General features: G+C 38.4%; 3 protein-coding genes across 3 annotated transcripts, besides 5 other annotated features; all 3 read right to left on the reverse strand.

Moving 5' to 3' along the window:
- Positions 1-545: 545 nt before the first annotated feature.
- PVX_097675 (merozoite surface protein 3 gamma (MSP3g), putative) lies at positions 546-3254 on the reverse strand (the record flags this gene model as incomplete). The annotated part of the gene is made up of 1 exon (XM_001613145.1): positions 546-3254. One exon carries the CDS (start codon positions 3252-3254, stop codon positions 546-548), a length of 2709 nt encoding a protein of 902 aa, XP_001613195.1.
- Positions 1495-1616: a microsatellite.
- Positions 3255-4638: 1384 nt separating the features above from the next.
- Positions 4639-7176, reverse strand: PVX_097670 (merozoite surface protein 3 gamma (MSP3g), putative; the record flags this gene model as incomplete). The annotated part of the gene is made up of 1 exon (XM_001613144.1): positions 4639-7176. The coding sequence occupies one exon, from the start codon at positions 7174-7176 to the stop codon at positions 4639-4641; it is 2538 nt and encodes an 845-aa protein (XP_001613194.1).
- Positions 7177-7769: 593 nt separating this feature from the next.
- Positions 7770-7805: a microsatellite.
- Positions 7806-8230: 425 nt separating this feature from the next.
- Positions 8231-8259: a microsatellite.
- Positions 8260-10260: 2001 nt separating this feature from the next.
- Positions 10261-10314: a microsatellite.
- Positions 10315-10465: 151 nt separating this feature from the next.
- Positions 10466-13069, reverse strand: PVX_097665 (hypothetical protein, conserved; the record flags this gene model as incomplete). The annotated part of the gene is made up of 1 exon (XM_001613143.1): positions 10466-13069. The coding sequence occupies one exon, from the start codon at positions 13067-13069 to the stop codon at positions 10466-10468; it is 2604 nt and encodes an 867-aa protein (XP_001613193.1).
- Positions 10633-10727: a microsatellite.
- Positions 13070-14451: the final 1382 nt, after the last annotated feature.

The following is a 14451-nucleotide window of genomic DNA, read 5'->3' on the forward strand; positions in this document are numbered from 1 at the left end:
CGTTAATGCTAGGTGGGAAAAATAAAAAAAAGAAAAGAAAAAAATGAAGGAGTCAAATTGTACACCAATCACCGCACGGAAAACAGAACGTTACAATAATTCCCCCCTTTTAAGATAACCTGATGTAACATTACGAGCAAAGGAACTAACGCATAATAACATGCCTCAACCATTGCTAAGGGTGTGTACCCCTGTAAAGAGCTAACCTCTTCAGCGTATTCACCCAACGGGTGACCAATTCTTTACATAACCTTGCACACTATATGTGCCACCATGCAGAAGTAGGATACAAAATTTAAATACGTTTCTGGGTGTTCTTAAAAGTGTAACGAATTTTCTCCAAATAGGTGTTATTTGAGATAAAAAAAAAAAAAAAAAAAATGGTCTACTGTCCAAATAGGAATAATTCCCTTGCTCTCAAACATGCTACTTACGTATATACATTTTTATGCAATTCATTGGAAATATCATCGTCCATCACTACCTGATTGTAGCAATGAGGGATTTACAATGTGTCTCTCACGAGAGGTAACGTACCCCTCTCATCATTTTTCTTTACCTTTAAAAAACTGGCCCACGTCTTGCTTTAAATTTTGGATAGTATCATCTCTGACCTCATCAAACACCGTTTTGAAGAGGGCGTTTTCTGCATTATTGCTTTTGTTAGCAGTGTTAAGCTCCCCTGCAAGTAATTTATGGGCCCCCTCGTCATCTAACACGTCTTCGCTTTTTTGCGTTTCGGCTGTGCCCTTATCTTTTGAGCTCGCATCAGTTTGCTGTTCCTGTGGTTGTTCTAGTTGTTCTACTTCCTCTTCTTCCTCTTCTTCATCTTCCAACTCTCCTTCATCTTCTTCAACGTCTGATGGTGCTGCGTCTTCCTCTGCAGCATCGTTTTCTTCACTTCCCCGATCTTCGACTTCCTGTGCCACCTGTTCATTTTTATCGAATACGTTATCACTTGCCTCTGTAGATACTTTCAATGGTTCTAATACGTCTTGCTTTATCAGTTTCAAGTATTCATATTCTGTTTTATATATCGACGTTCTTGCTTCTTTTAATGCGTTTATTGCGTTCATTGCTTTTGCTTTGGCTGCTTCCAGTGTACTTGCATTTTTTGCCTCACCTGCTGCAGTTTTTGCCTTTTCTGCTTCACTTGTTGCTTTATCTACTTCAGCTTTTGCTACCTTCTCTGCCGCTTCAGCTGCTTTTACTTCTTCTGTTGCTTTGGATTCCTTTGCTTTTGCAACTAATTGTTTTATTTTTTGTTCCTCTTTTTTTACTTCTTCTATTGCTTTATATGCTTCTGCTTTTGCTGCTTCTGCTTTTGCTACTTCTGCTGCTTTTTGTGCCTTTTTAGAAGCTTCTATTGCTTTCTGCGTTAGATTGAATGTTTCCATTGCTATGTGGTCGGCTTGTCCCAGCGTTTTTAATGCATCTTGTTGTGCTGTTTCCAATGTACTTGTTATATTATCTCCATTTGCTTCTTTTGCTTTATTGGCTGCATCTGTTGCCTTTGATAACAGATATTCTAACATTAATGCTTCTTCTACTGCGTCTGCTGCTTCCATTTCAGCATTTTTTCCTTCTGTTTTCGCAGTTTGTGCTTCCGTTTTTGCAGATTCTACAGCCGCTAGTATTTCGGATGCATTTTTTACATTTTTAGATACTTTATCTGATACTTTTTCTGCTGCGTTTTTCGCATTTTCTGCTGTTTCTGCTGCTTTTTTTGCTTTATTTTTCTCTTCATCAGCTAACTGTACTAACCTGGTTACTTCTTGTTTCGCTAGATGCACTCGTGCAACTAATACCGCTATTTCTGCTTCTGCTTTTGCTTTTATTGCTACTTGTTTTGCTTCGGTCGCCTCCTGCACTTTTTTTTTAGCTTCCTCCTCTTTTCCTACTAGGTTATCTTCTTCCTTTGCTATGTCTTCTATTTTTTTTAATAAAGCTTCTATTTCTTTTGCCTTTTTACTTGCTTCAGTTGCCTTTTCTGTTGATGTTTTTTTAAGAGTATTTGCTGATGTTGCCATTTTTGCTAATTCATCTATCCCATTTTTTGCTTGCCCAGTTACCTTTGCTGCTATTTTTGCGATTTCCAATGCGACTTGAATTTTTGCTTTTCCTGCTAGTATTTCTGCTTTTGCTTTTGATTTCTTGGCTTGTTCCGCTGCTTTTATTGCTTCGTTAGCAGTATCTTCTACATCTTTTACATTTGCTTCCTTTATTATTGCATTGTCTTTCATTTCTTTGTCTGTCTTTGCTTCGTTTGGAATTGCATTATTTGCTTCAGTAGCAGCTTTAGTTGCATTACTTCCGGCGGCTGTTGCATTTTGTGTTGCAGTGTCTAACGATTTCTGTATCTCTACGATTGCTTCGTCTACTTTCTTCTTCACTTCTTCGAGCCATTCCATTTCTTCTGTTTTTTTGCCTTCAGGTTTTTCCACTAATTTTTGGGCTGCATCATTTGCTTCAGCCATAGCCTTTTCTGCTTCTGCCATAACCTTTTCTGCTTCTTTCTTAGCCGCTTCTACTTCTGTCTGAGCCTTTTCTGCTTCTTTCTTAGCCTCTTCTGCCTTTGTCTTAGCCTCTTCTGCTTCTTTTTTCGCTTCATATGCCTTTGCAACATGAGTTGCTATTCTGGCTGCCTTTTTAGCATTTTCATTTGCTGCCTTTGCAACATCTTTTGCCATTTCAGCAACAATTGCGTGGAAACTTGCCATACTAGCTGATGCAGTTGTTATTTCCCCTGCTTTTTCTTTTGCTTTTTTTGCCTTTTCTGTTGCTGTATTCTTTGCAAATTCTGCTGCTTCTTTTGCTTTTTTCACTGCATTTTTTATTCCTTCTTCTGCTCCTTCAACTTTTTTTTCTGCTTCTTCTATTTTTTTCACTTCAGCTTCTGCTCCTTCTTGTTCCTTTAGAGCATTATCTTTTGCTTCGTTAGCTTTTTCAATTGGACTTTTTTTTTTTTTGGGATCATCTGATTCCCCTGTTGCCTTGATTTCTTGTCCTTGCGTTTGCACCTGTGCTTCTGATTTTTGTAGCAATTCGCTTTGGCCTTCACATGTGTTCTCTTCACCGCCGTCTTCTGCGTCTATACCGCTTTGCTCATCCTGCAGGGCGAGATTTTTACCTGCCCAGCCGTTCCTCAAATTGGGATTTTTCAAATTCACATTTTCGTTACTGACCACATTAGTTTGTAAAACATATAAGTTTAAGAAGAGTACCAAAATGGTGGTGCCAAAAAATTGCCTCATCTTTGACATGTATGTTGACAAGTTGGGGAACTTTTAAAAAAATACAAAAACTAAAAAAAAATTGAAAATAATTTAACGATAGTTCAGTGCTCTAAATGGGATAAGTTTTCACATTAACAAAAAATACCTCCAAAGGGGGTTACAATTTACGTTTCCAAATTATGCACAATTTAGTTGTCAAAATGTCATTTAAAAAAAATATAAAAATAAAATTAGCATAATGCATTTGCAACAAATGCGATTATGTTCACACAAATGGGGAAACGTTTATAAATGAACGCAGAAAAAGTCTAACAAAAAAAAAAAAGCAAAATCAAAAGCGAAAGCGAAAGCAAAAACGCACACATGTGTACACATTATTCATACATTCGTAGCGCACCAAAAAGTCTGATTCGTTAAGAATATTAATTTGATAAAATTAATTTTTCTTTTAAACATATTCCTTTCAACATTCCGTAAAATGTGCAAAAAGCTATTCGGATTAATTGGACATTCATGAGTGTAAAAATCACGTTTGTAACAAAAAAAAACAAAATAAATGCTTCATAAAAAGTTGTAATGTGATCTTTCCTTTTCATTCAATCAGTTGTGCAAAATGTCAACCCAATGAATGCACATAAAAATATCGTTTTGGGGGGGGAAAAATGTAAAAAAAATGGAAACTTCACACAAAGTGTATACAGCTCAAACGGTGTGTAATTATTTCGGATTTACTCTCAAAATTGCTTCGTCCATTTGATGATAAAAAAACAAACATTCATTAACTGTGATGTGTACTTATCATATTTAGCAAAGTGGCAACGAAAAAAAGGAAAAAAAAAAGACGCCAAAACAATTAATTATGCCATAATACAATGGGGAATGATCAAATGATATGCTTATTTGTTTGTATAATACATGTATGCTTTGTGTTTAAATCGCCAATTTTCAAATTTCCGTATAATTTGTCATAATATTGTTCCACAATTATCACTTACCAGTTGTGCGTTTTGCACCTCGTCCATTTATTAATCATTTAAATGAACCCCCGATTGGCACACTTTGCCGCGTTAGGAAGCCGTACATTCTGTTCTAATCGACTTGTTTGCCTTAAATTTTGTCAATAATTAATGTCCGTGTTCATAAAAATATAGGTTCACAAATTAGGATAACTTGAGAAAAAAAAAAAAATTTACCCCGGCAGATGAAATTGTCACTCATGTTTTGCTGTTCCGCCTTTTATTAGCCACACATTTGTATGTTACGCTTTGTGCAATTTGCTCAGAATAGGTGCAGCCCATAATCACATAAGGGTGTTGCGAAACAGCTTCAACAAGCACCATCTCAAAAATGGCACACAATTTTGTAATTATTAAAAAAATTAAAAGGTTTTCCTTCATGACATTTATTTAATTTTAAAAAGTGCATTCACATCTTTTTGTAGATTTTTAAAATCATCATCATCGTCGAAATCTTTAATGATTGTTTGGAAAAGTTTTGCATCTTCCGTAGCGGCATTATTATCCTTGTTATGTTGCTGTGCAAGTAAATTATGGGCCTCCTCGTCATTTAACACTTTTTCGCCTTGTTGCTTCTCTTGCTGAGCTGCCTGTTTTGCAGATGATTCTTCCGTATGGTCACTCTCGTCTTGTATCTCCTCTTCCTCCGTATCTTCTTCATCTTCTTCGTCTCCTTCTTCAGCTTCCTGGGGTTCCGCATCTTCCGTTTCGTTCTGCTGTTCTCCGACTTCCAGAGCTACCTGTTCATCCACATCGTTTAGATTATCACTTCCACTGGGGGATACATCCACTTGTTCTAGAACATCCTGTTTTTTTATCTTCAATAATTCAAAGGCTGCTTTGTCCCTTGCTTTCATAGCTTCTTTTGCTGCGTCTTCTGCTTTAGCAGATTCTGCTTTTTTCGTTTGTAATGTTACTACCACTTGTGCATTTGTTGCGGCAATTTTGGCATCATTTGCCTTTTTTGCCGATGCGCTTGCCTGATCTGCTGCGTCCTTGGCTGCCTTGGCTGCCTCGTCAGCTTTCGCCTTTTCTTCGTCTGTTACGTTTGACTTTTTTATGTTTTCTGCTAATTTTTCAGCTTCTTGTTTTAACGATTGTGCTTCTGTTGATGCCTTTTGTGCTAATACGTCTGCTGCTATAGCTTTAGCTTTTTCTGATGCGTCTTGTGCCTTTTTAGCTGCAGTTTCTGCTTCTGTAGCCTTTGTCTTTGCTGTTTCTGCTTTTTTTGTTGCTTCTTGGGCTTTTGCTGTTGCATTTTCTGCAGCAATTTCTGCGTTTTTTTCTGCCTTATCTAATATTTCAAGAGCCTTATGTTGCGCTGCTGTTTTTGCTGCTTCTTTTGCAATTTCGAATTCTATATTTACAGCATACACTTCCTCATCTACATATCCTGCGTTTATTTCTGCGTCTTTTTTTCCCGTTGATGCTTTTGCTTCTTCATCCGTTGCTGTTTTCGCTTCGTTTTTAACTGTTTCAGTTATTTTTTCTGCCTTTTCTGCTTGCTTCTTCGCTTCTTCTGCTTCTTTTGCTGCCTTTGTCGCTTTATCCTTTGCGTTTTTTGCTTCTTGTTCTGCTTTTTTTGCATTTTCTTTTGCTACCAGCGTTTTTGTTACGCATAAAGCTATGTATGCCTCTGTTTTGGCTTTCTTAGCTTCTTTAGCAGCCTTTATTGCTTCGCCTGCTTTTGCTTTTACATTTGCTGCTTGGGGATTAGTTTGTTTTTCCTCACCTGATGCTCCTTTTGCATTATTTGATGCTTCTGTTGCTTTAGATGATGCTTCATTTGCCTTTTCTTCTGCCTTTTTTGCTTCTCCTTTCACATTGTCAGTGTATTCCTCTGCTATTTTATTTGCTTCATATTTTGCTCTTTCTGCCTCTATTTTAGCAAGTTGTGCTTCCGCATTTGCTGCTTCTGCTTTTGCTACTTCTGCTGAAATCATTGCTTTTTCTTTTTCTTTTACTGCTTCAGTTACAACTTCATTCACATTATCTATGGTGGCCGCTTGTTCGTTGTCTTTTGGTAATTCCGTGCTTACTTTCTCTAGTTTTTGCACTGCATCCATTAGCTTTTTTGCTACATTATGTGCTGCCTCTTTTACCTTTGCGGATGCTCCCGATGCAGATTTTTCTGCTTCGGCTGTCGATTGTACTGCTTCGGTCACATTGCCTTCTTTATATACCTTTGATAATTTTTCAATTTCCGTCTTTGCAGCTTCTGCTTCTTCTTGTGCCTTTTCTGCCTCCTTTTTCAATTCATATGCATCTACAGCATGCTTTGCTATTTCGGCTGCCTTTTTAGCCTTTTCTTTTTCTGCCTTTGCTTCAATTTCCGCCGTTACAGCATTACCTGCGTAGAGATATGCCATACTATTTGTGTTTACCCCTGCTATTTTTTCTGCTTCATCTTTTGATTTTTTTGCTTTATTCATTGCTGTTTCCTTTGCCTTATCTGCTACTCCTTTTGCTTTTTCCACCACTTTTTTTATTTCTGCTTCTTCTTCTGCTTCTGCTTTTGCTTTTTTTACTTTATCTAGTGCTTCTTCTATTTTTTTCACTTCATCTTCTGCTTCTTTTTGTTCCTTTAGAGCTTTTTCTTTTGCTTCGTTAGCTTTTTTAATTTGCTTTTGTTTTTTTTCATTTTCTGATCCCCCTATTTCCTTGACTTCCTGTCCTTGCGTTTGAAAATCTGTTTCTTCCGATTTGTGTAGCAATTCGTTTTGGTCTTCTTTTGTGTTTACTTCTTCACCGTCTTCTGCGACTAGACCGCTTTGCTCATCCTGGAGGGTTACGTTTTTTCCTGCCCATCCGTTCCTCAAGTTGGGATTTTTCAAATTCACATTTTCGTTACTGACCACATTATTTTGTAAAACATATAAGTTTAAGAAGAGTACAAAAAGGGGGATGCCACTTAAATGCTTCATTTTAAATGTGGCGTAATGGTAAAGCAATGTAGTTTAAAATGATTGCAGGCGGTAAAGAAGTACACTAAAATGATATGACACTTGTTTGCTCTAACTGCAATGAATTTTTGTCATCACTAAAATGGTTTTAAAAAAAAAATTGCAACCGTTTGCTTAAAAGGATGGTCATAATTTTGCGATCATAATTGTGCAGTAAAAAGACCAAATTGGAGTTAAGCGGAATTTTTACAATTCGGGAAAGAAGGCAACACGATGAATCACATAATTGGAAGTGTTAAAAGGAAAAAGTTACAAAAAAAAAAAAAAAAAAAAGTATGCAAGGTATATAAAATGCGCTAAACTGATGGAGAAATTTTCTAACGCAGTGATACGAATGTTTCATATAATTATTTTTATTTTATTTTTTTGTTAAATGTTTTTCTCCTTTTTGGAAAGTAAAAATTTTGTGAAATGTGAAGATGTGGACATTATAATTAAATTTGATCTGTGTGCACTCTTATCATGTGTGCAAAAAGGGGAAATAAAATACAAAACATGCTAGTGAAGAAGCGAATCGTTGCTTTTTTGTTTTTCTTTTTCTTTTTTCTCGGTGCAATTAACCTTTCTTTTTGTAAAATTCATTTTGTTAATTTTCTCCATTAAAACGATTTGTTCTTTTTTTACTTAATATTTCCCATGCAGTGATGATCCCTGAAATTTCCGATTTCTTATGGAATAAAGGCAGTAAATGCAATTCATTTTTTGTATCACTTTTACTGTTCGGTTCAATGTAAATGGAAGGGGAAAGTTTAAAGTCGTTTTATCCCACTTTTTATATGAGCAACTCATTTGTGCATATCAGTGTGCGTTTAAGCAAAATGGTTAATGCACCTCTGTCATTTTTTAAAAATTTAAAACTTTAAAGAAATTAAAATTGTTGGAATGGTATCCTTTTAAGTTAACTGGGTAACAATAATGGAAATACGATTTTTCGGATGCGTAACATTTTTTCCATTTGGAGGTGATCAATATAAAAGTTACCTCGTTTTGTGTTGATTTAACTTATTTTTGCAAAGTACACGGATAATTAACGAAGTGAATGTTGCCTCCGTTCATTAATTCCCCTTTGAAACTTCAAACCCGTTTCGCATTATTACAAAATGGGGATTAATTATTCATCCAGTTATTTTACCGTTCACATTTTTATTGCATTCAAAATGGAACTGATCATGTGAATGACTGTAGGAGAGAAATAAAACGAACTTGGTCACAATTTGTTAAAAAAAAAATTTCCTCCCGTGGGAAGTAGTACAGTTCCCCATTTGCTCTCCTCAAAAAAGTTGTAAAAATATAGTAGAGGTCATTCAATCTCTCTATTTTTTAAGTCGTGTGATGTATTAAGTGCTTTTAATTTTATTCTAAGTGTTCGTTTTCCATTGTGAATTTTTGCTTTTCCATAGGGAGAGGCTATTCGAATGACCGCACTTTTGTTTGAGCTACTTACCGCATGAATATTCTGCTCGACGAACCAGAGAGGGTTCCCCCATGACGCATACCAATGAATGATGTATATTTTGCACCGTTACATACAACTGTTTTTTTTTTTTTTTTTTTTTTTACGAAAATATTTAAGGCACTTAAGCATTTTCAATTCGTAGCGACAAAACGGTGCAACAGCCTTTTAAAAAGGGGTAGAAACATCCTCACAGGAAATTAATGCACTCATTCGTATAGCTTTTACAACGTGCTAACTTTTTATAGTATCATGTGAAGCATCAGTTGTGGATCTACGCACATTACTTTTTAATTAAATTCTTTTTAATCGTTTTAGAATCCTATCTGCTTACTAAAGTGATAAGCAATTTTTAAATCACTGTGGGGTGTTCACAAATGAGGTGCTTTCTCCCAAATGGGCAACGTGTGAAGTTCGCATAAGAAGTGGCCGAATTGACATCCCCCGTGTAGGTTCCCCGTTTAGGTTCCCACTTAATGTAAATTTTATAACTCGGTAGGGGTACCATCCGATTGACATGTTACCAGTGGTAACCCTTTTTTTCATGTGCATATACCTTGCTAATAGCTCCCTTGGCCATTTCCTCCGTTTTGGGATAATTGCACAAATGGTGAAGCAGTTCCTTAGGCCTACTTCCATTTAGTGCGAATTGTAGATTCATGATGGTTTGGGTAAGTTGGGACAGGCCTTCTTGGCATCGTAATTCACATGCACTTTGAAGAAGTTTCCTTTTAAGCTTAATATCTGTGAGTGTAACCCTGTAGACCTGTGCATGCAGGTGGACAGCCGAATCGGCGGCAACTTCATCGGAGCGAAATCCGTTGTGACGCAAATGAAATGACCACCTTCCGGTGTACTACCATTTTGAGAAGCTTCATTCTGAGAGGCTTTGTCTTATTGGGGGGTTACAAACTTGGTGTGAGACTCCCTTGGCAAAACGGTAAGTGCACAAATGTGGGAACAAAAAAAAAAAAAAAAAAAAAGACGATCCGTTTTAAATAACTCATCAGAGCGATCCACACATTTTGACACTTTCGAATCGTGAAGGGGGGCGGGGGCACAAAAAAAGGCTTATGTCGTTTCGACGGTTCCGCAGGGTGGATAAATTTACGCAAATGGAGGAGCCCCCACTATGTATCACTCTTCCTCATAGGCACACATTTTAAGAAGGCATTTGCCAACCGCCAACTTCTCCCCTTCGCCTGTGTACCAAACTGCATTGTTTGAAGTGTCCAATGTACGTGCGTTTCAAAAGGCTCTTAAAAAGTGCTCAAACAAAAAAAAAATAAATAAAATAAAATGATATGAAAAAATAGAGTAAAAATAAAAACTGTGTAGGGAAAAAAAAATCATACTAAAAACAATGAACAAAAAAAAAAAAAGAACCAGTAAAATTAAATCCTTTTTTTTGCATATGATACACTGTCGACAGATGGGAGTTATAGCTCAGGAGAGGATGGATGAACTGCGCCTTTGCACAGGTATAGGTTTGTCTAAGTGTGTTGGCTCCCTTTCGCTGAAGACGGTTGCCCCTCTTGCGGGGGAACCCAGCTGGCGCGCACCCACCCGCAGGTAGAGCGTGGAAGTTTCGCTCCGGGGCCTTATGCAAAAGGTGTGAGAAGGGGAAGTGCTCATTTGGCGATGCAGATATGTAGTGCTTGATCTGTTTGGTATGTTTATTGTGCGTGGTTAGACGAGGGAGAAAAGTACCTTCTCTTGTGACGGTACGCTGCCCATTTGGGGAAGGCACCCCGCTGTGGCCGCTTCGCTCGGGCGCTCCACAATTGCGTGCCCCGGTCAGAACTGGCCACTGCGGTCAAAGCTCGAAAGGATGGAGGAGATTTCCTTGAGCGTCTGCTTAATTACACACACGGGGAGGTTGAAGTAGTAGACGGTGTTCATCTTATTCTGCGATGAAAAGTTTTTGTTGTTTTTCATGTTTGCAAATCTGGGGGTTAACCCTTTGGGGACTTTTACGCAGCTTTTTCTTTCCTTCATTTTTTGGTTCTTTTTGCAATTAGTTAGAATGCCAAGTTCTTCAAAATGTTCGATGGCCTGATCAATAGTGTTTCCCTCGAGTATGTCCCTTATGTAGGAGGTCTCCGAAAGATTGCTGCAGAGGCTTCTAAACCCTCGTTGTATATCCGCGTAGGTAATTTCGATGAACTGAATTGGACTCTGTTTCTTTTCCTCAGAGTCGCCTTCCTCATCGTCCGAATTTAAATGAGCATCATTCACGACATTGCACGAAGCGTAGAGGTAAATTTTTTGAATTAAAGGGAGGCTCTTAATTTTGAAAAGAATATCTTTATGTTCCTCTAACGGGATTTTGTCGGTTATTTTTTTTATGTCCGAGATCATTACAGTGTTATTATTTGCCGTTTCGGCAAAATCGTGGTACTTCTTTTCGATGCTTTTTATTTGATTATCAACGATTGTATCAAATGAGTGTAGTTTTTCCATATTTATATTTTTTAGTACCTCCTTTTTATCTTTAAAATGGGGCATTTCGCTATCTATGTCATTTTTGTATAGCACCTTGAAGGGGCTTTCATAACACCGCTTGGGTGTGCACTGACTGAGGTTGTAAAAAGAGGCGTTATCATTTGCGTTGAAATTTTTCCTTATCAGAATTTCACTTAACGTTTCGTTGTTGTTTTGTATTTTGATGACCTCCTTCTTTAGCGTTTCGTATCCGATGGAGAACTCATTTTTCTGGTCTGTGAATTTTAGATTTTTTGCCTTATCGCTGAATTTGTTGGCTAGCTCAAAGTCGCGACGGCTTGGCAGAGGGGTTACATTCTGCTCCAGGAAGAAGTTGTCCTCTGGTTGGTCCTTCGAATTGGGGGTATTTTTCTCTTCTACCTTTTGCTTTTTAGTTGTTCTGTGCGTTTGGCCGTTCTCGCGGGGAGGACTGTTTGGCTGATTCGTCCCTACATTAGTGACCCCTTCGTTTGCCTGGTCTTCCCTCCCGTGTGTCGCCTTTCGCTTCCCTTTTCGGTTCGCCTCCCCATCGGGCTGTTCACTTTCGCTGTGTTGGCTTTCCTCCCCGTCCATCGCATCCGTCGAGTGGTCCTCCTCCCGATCGGCGAGGAGCAGAAAGAGGTTCCTCTTCTCCTGCCTACTGAATATTTTATTCATCATAACTTCTTCCTTCAATTTGATAAGATTTTTTTTTCTCTCATCGAGGTCGGATTTTTTATCCGAGAAGACTCTCAAGATGGCATCGAAGCAGGATCTGATATCCCCATTTCGGTTAGAAATTTGCCTAACGTGTATATTTAGGGACACTCCTTTGAAAATCTTGGTGACGAATTCTTCCTCCAGGGTGTTTAACTTATTTCGCACAATGCTCATGAATTGCTTTTCATTATACGGTTTGTAGATAATTTGGTTAATTTTCATGTGCGTATAGTCTTTTATTAAATCCAAGCTGTTGGCAATTCCAACAAGTATTATTTTACTCTTCGCCGTTTGGACGCATTCGAAGAGATTTTTCACTACGTCTTCATTGGAGCTTTTGTTAACACTTTTCGTTTTTAATTCCACTCGCACATTTTTCGTTGCAATAAAATCTAGCTCGTCCACAATGACGATTTTTAAATTGCTCAATTTGCTGGTATAATTAATGAAGACCTTCTTCACCTCCTCCAGGCCATTTAGGTTATACTTCTGCTTGACGGTACTAAGAATGGACTTTTTGTCTTTCTTTATTATCTGTTGTAGGATGTCTACGAAGATGTCATATGGTTTTTGGCTATTCGAGCAGGAAACGTAAAAGTAGGACGCGTCGATGTTTTTGTAATTCTCTATGGCTGTATTTTCTTTCTTCTTTTTTTTATCTTCCGCCCGCTGCTCCCTTTCCTTCTCCTTTTCTATCTCCTTAATGATGTAAAATATGCTGTATGTTTTTCCCTGGCCACTGGGACCCGTCAGAAATATACCTTCGCCGTCTACATTTTTGGAGCACCTTTTAAGTATTTTTTTGATTTCTTCAATTTCTTCTTCTCTACCTACATCGCTGTCAAAATCTTTGGAGTCTAAAAGGGTCTTGGCTTTTTCATAAACTTCGATGTACTTGTTACACTCGTTAATATCCTCGACGATTTTCTTTTCTATCTCTTCTAATTTGTTCATCGATTTTTCAATTTTTTTTATATTCTCTTCTACTTTGTTGGCGTCTATGGAGTTTTCTTCCCCTTTCGTTATTCCATTTGGGTTCGTCTTTTTTTTATTCGTTTGTTTTGTGTTTGCTTCTTCTTTGCGCGTTTTCACCAGGGTGGTGGTCTTTTTTTGTTCCTTTTCCTTTGCATCGCTCCATTTGGCGCCGCTCTTGGCTTTGCTTTTGTTTCCCTCCTCGGTGTTGCTCAGGTTTGGGGAAGTGCAATTGGGGGCTTTCATTTTGTAAGTGTAGCGAGGTGCATAGGGGTGTAACTATATGCATAGAGGTGTAGCGATGTGCACAGGGTGGGAAACACGAATGGGTTGGCTAATTAAAAAAGGAAGGAACGAGTTGTGCGCGTGGGTAAAACGTAAACATGTTAATGGGGCCAAAGGGGAGTTAAAAAAAAAAAAAAAAAAAATCGTCTCACATATCACACATAAGAAATGTGCATAAAATGGGACGAAATTTAAAAAAAAAAAAAAAGAAGAGTTGTGCGGAGTTAATATGGCCACATACGCGTACGCATATGTGTGTAGCAATTTGCATGAGTATCTCCTCAAGGGGAAAAAAAAGCGTGCAGACATGTTTCACCTTCCCCGTAATTGTTCATAATTGGGGGGGAATTCAAAATGTCGCCATGGCAGTTTAATGCGCATGTGGCTGTGCGACCCTGCGTCGTTCATCAGGCACCTGTCTAGCGCGATGATGCTTTGCAAATGGTTGCGGGGGCACCGTGGGGCCGTTTAAAAAGGGGGAAAATGTGAAGCAGCTTCAAATGGGGCAGCATCAAACGGGGCAGCATCAAACGCGAAGCTGTTTCAAATGGGGTAGCTTCAAATGGAGCAACTTCAAATGGAGCAGCTTCAAAGAGCAAATACTTTCGAACGTCGAGCACGTTCACGCGTCGAACATGTTCAAATGGCAAACTCTTTCGCACGTCGAACTCTCTCAAACGTGGAACCTTTTCAAACATTGCTGTTTTGTGATGGCACTAACGGACACCCAAGTTGTCAGGGCCATTCACAGCCGCGCGGGATGGCGGAGTTGGCGGGGGTGGCTTTATTCCCCCTTTCAGTGGCATAAAATAAGTGTCACTTGCGAACGGGGAACAGCAGTGCCATGGTGTTACCCCCCATGCCCATTTCGTGGCAGTGGGGAGATACACGTGTGAGTGTAAATTGACAGGCGCAAAATGTATGTTTAAATACATGCAGTGCGCTGGAGTTTGCCAGAGAATGCTGGAGCTTGCCAGAGTATGCTTCAATTTGCTTGCATTTGAATGGCTGTTGAGAAGAAAGCCACAGTGTTGAAAAATAAAAGCCAGGTAAAATTGACAGTGAAAGGTACGCCACGCATGCCCATACGGTACGGGGCTGCAAACTTTAAATTGTAATTTTTTTATTTTGCAAAAAAGGTGAAGGACATAATTGAGAAGCGATTTTCACGTGGACAAATGATTCGCCCGAGCGCGCACGTAAAACCCCCGCGGTGGAAAAAAAAAAAAAAAAAAAAAGAAGAAAAAAAAAAAAAAACAGTGTACCGCTTTGCATGCCTTCAAGAAGGCGGGAAAAAGACACAAGCGTTTTTTTTCTTAACGAACACGCAAATTAATTGGAAA

This window comes from Plasmodium vivax, chromosome 10 (genome assembly GCF_000002415.2).
Source record: "Plasmodium vivax chromosome 10, whole genome shotgun sequence".
Classification (NCBI taxonomy): Eukaryota; Apicomplexa; class Aconoidasida; order Haemosporida; family Plasmodiidae; genus Plasmodium; species Plasmodium vivax.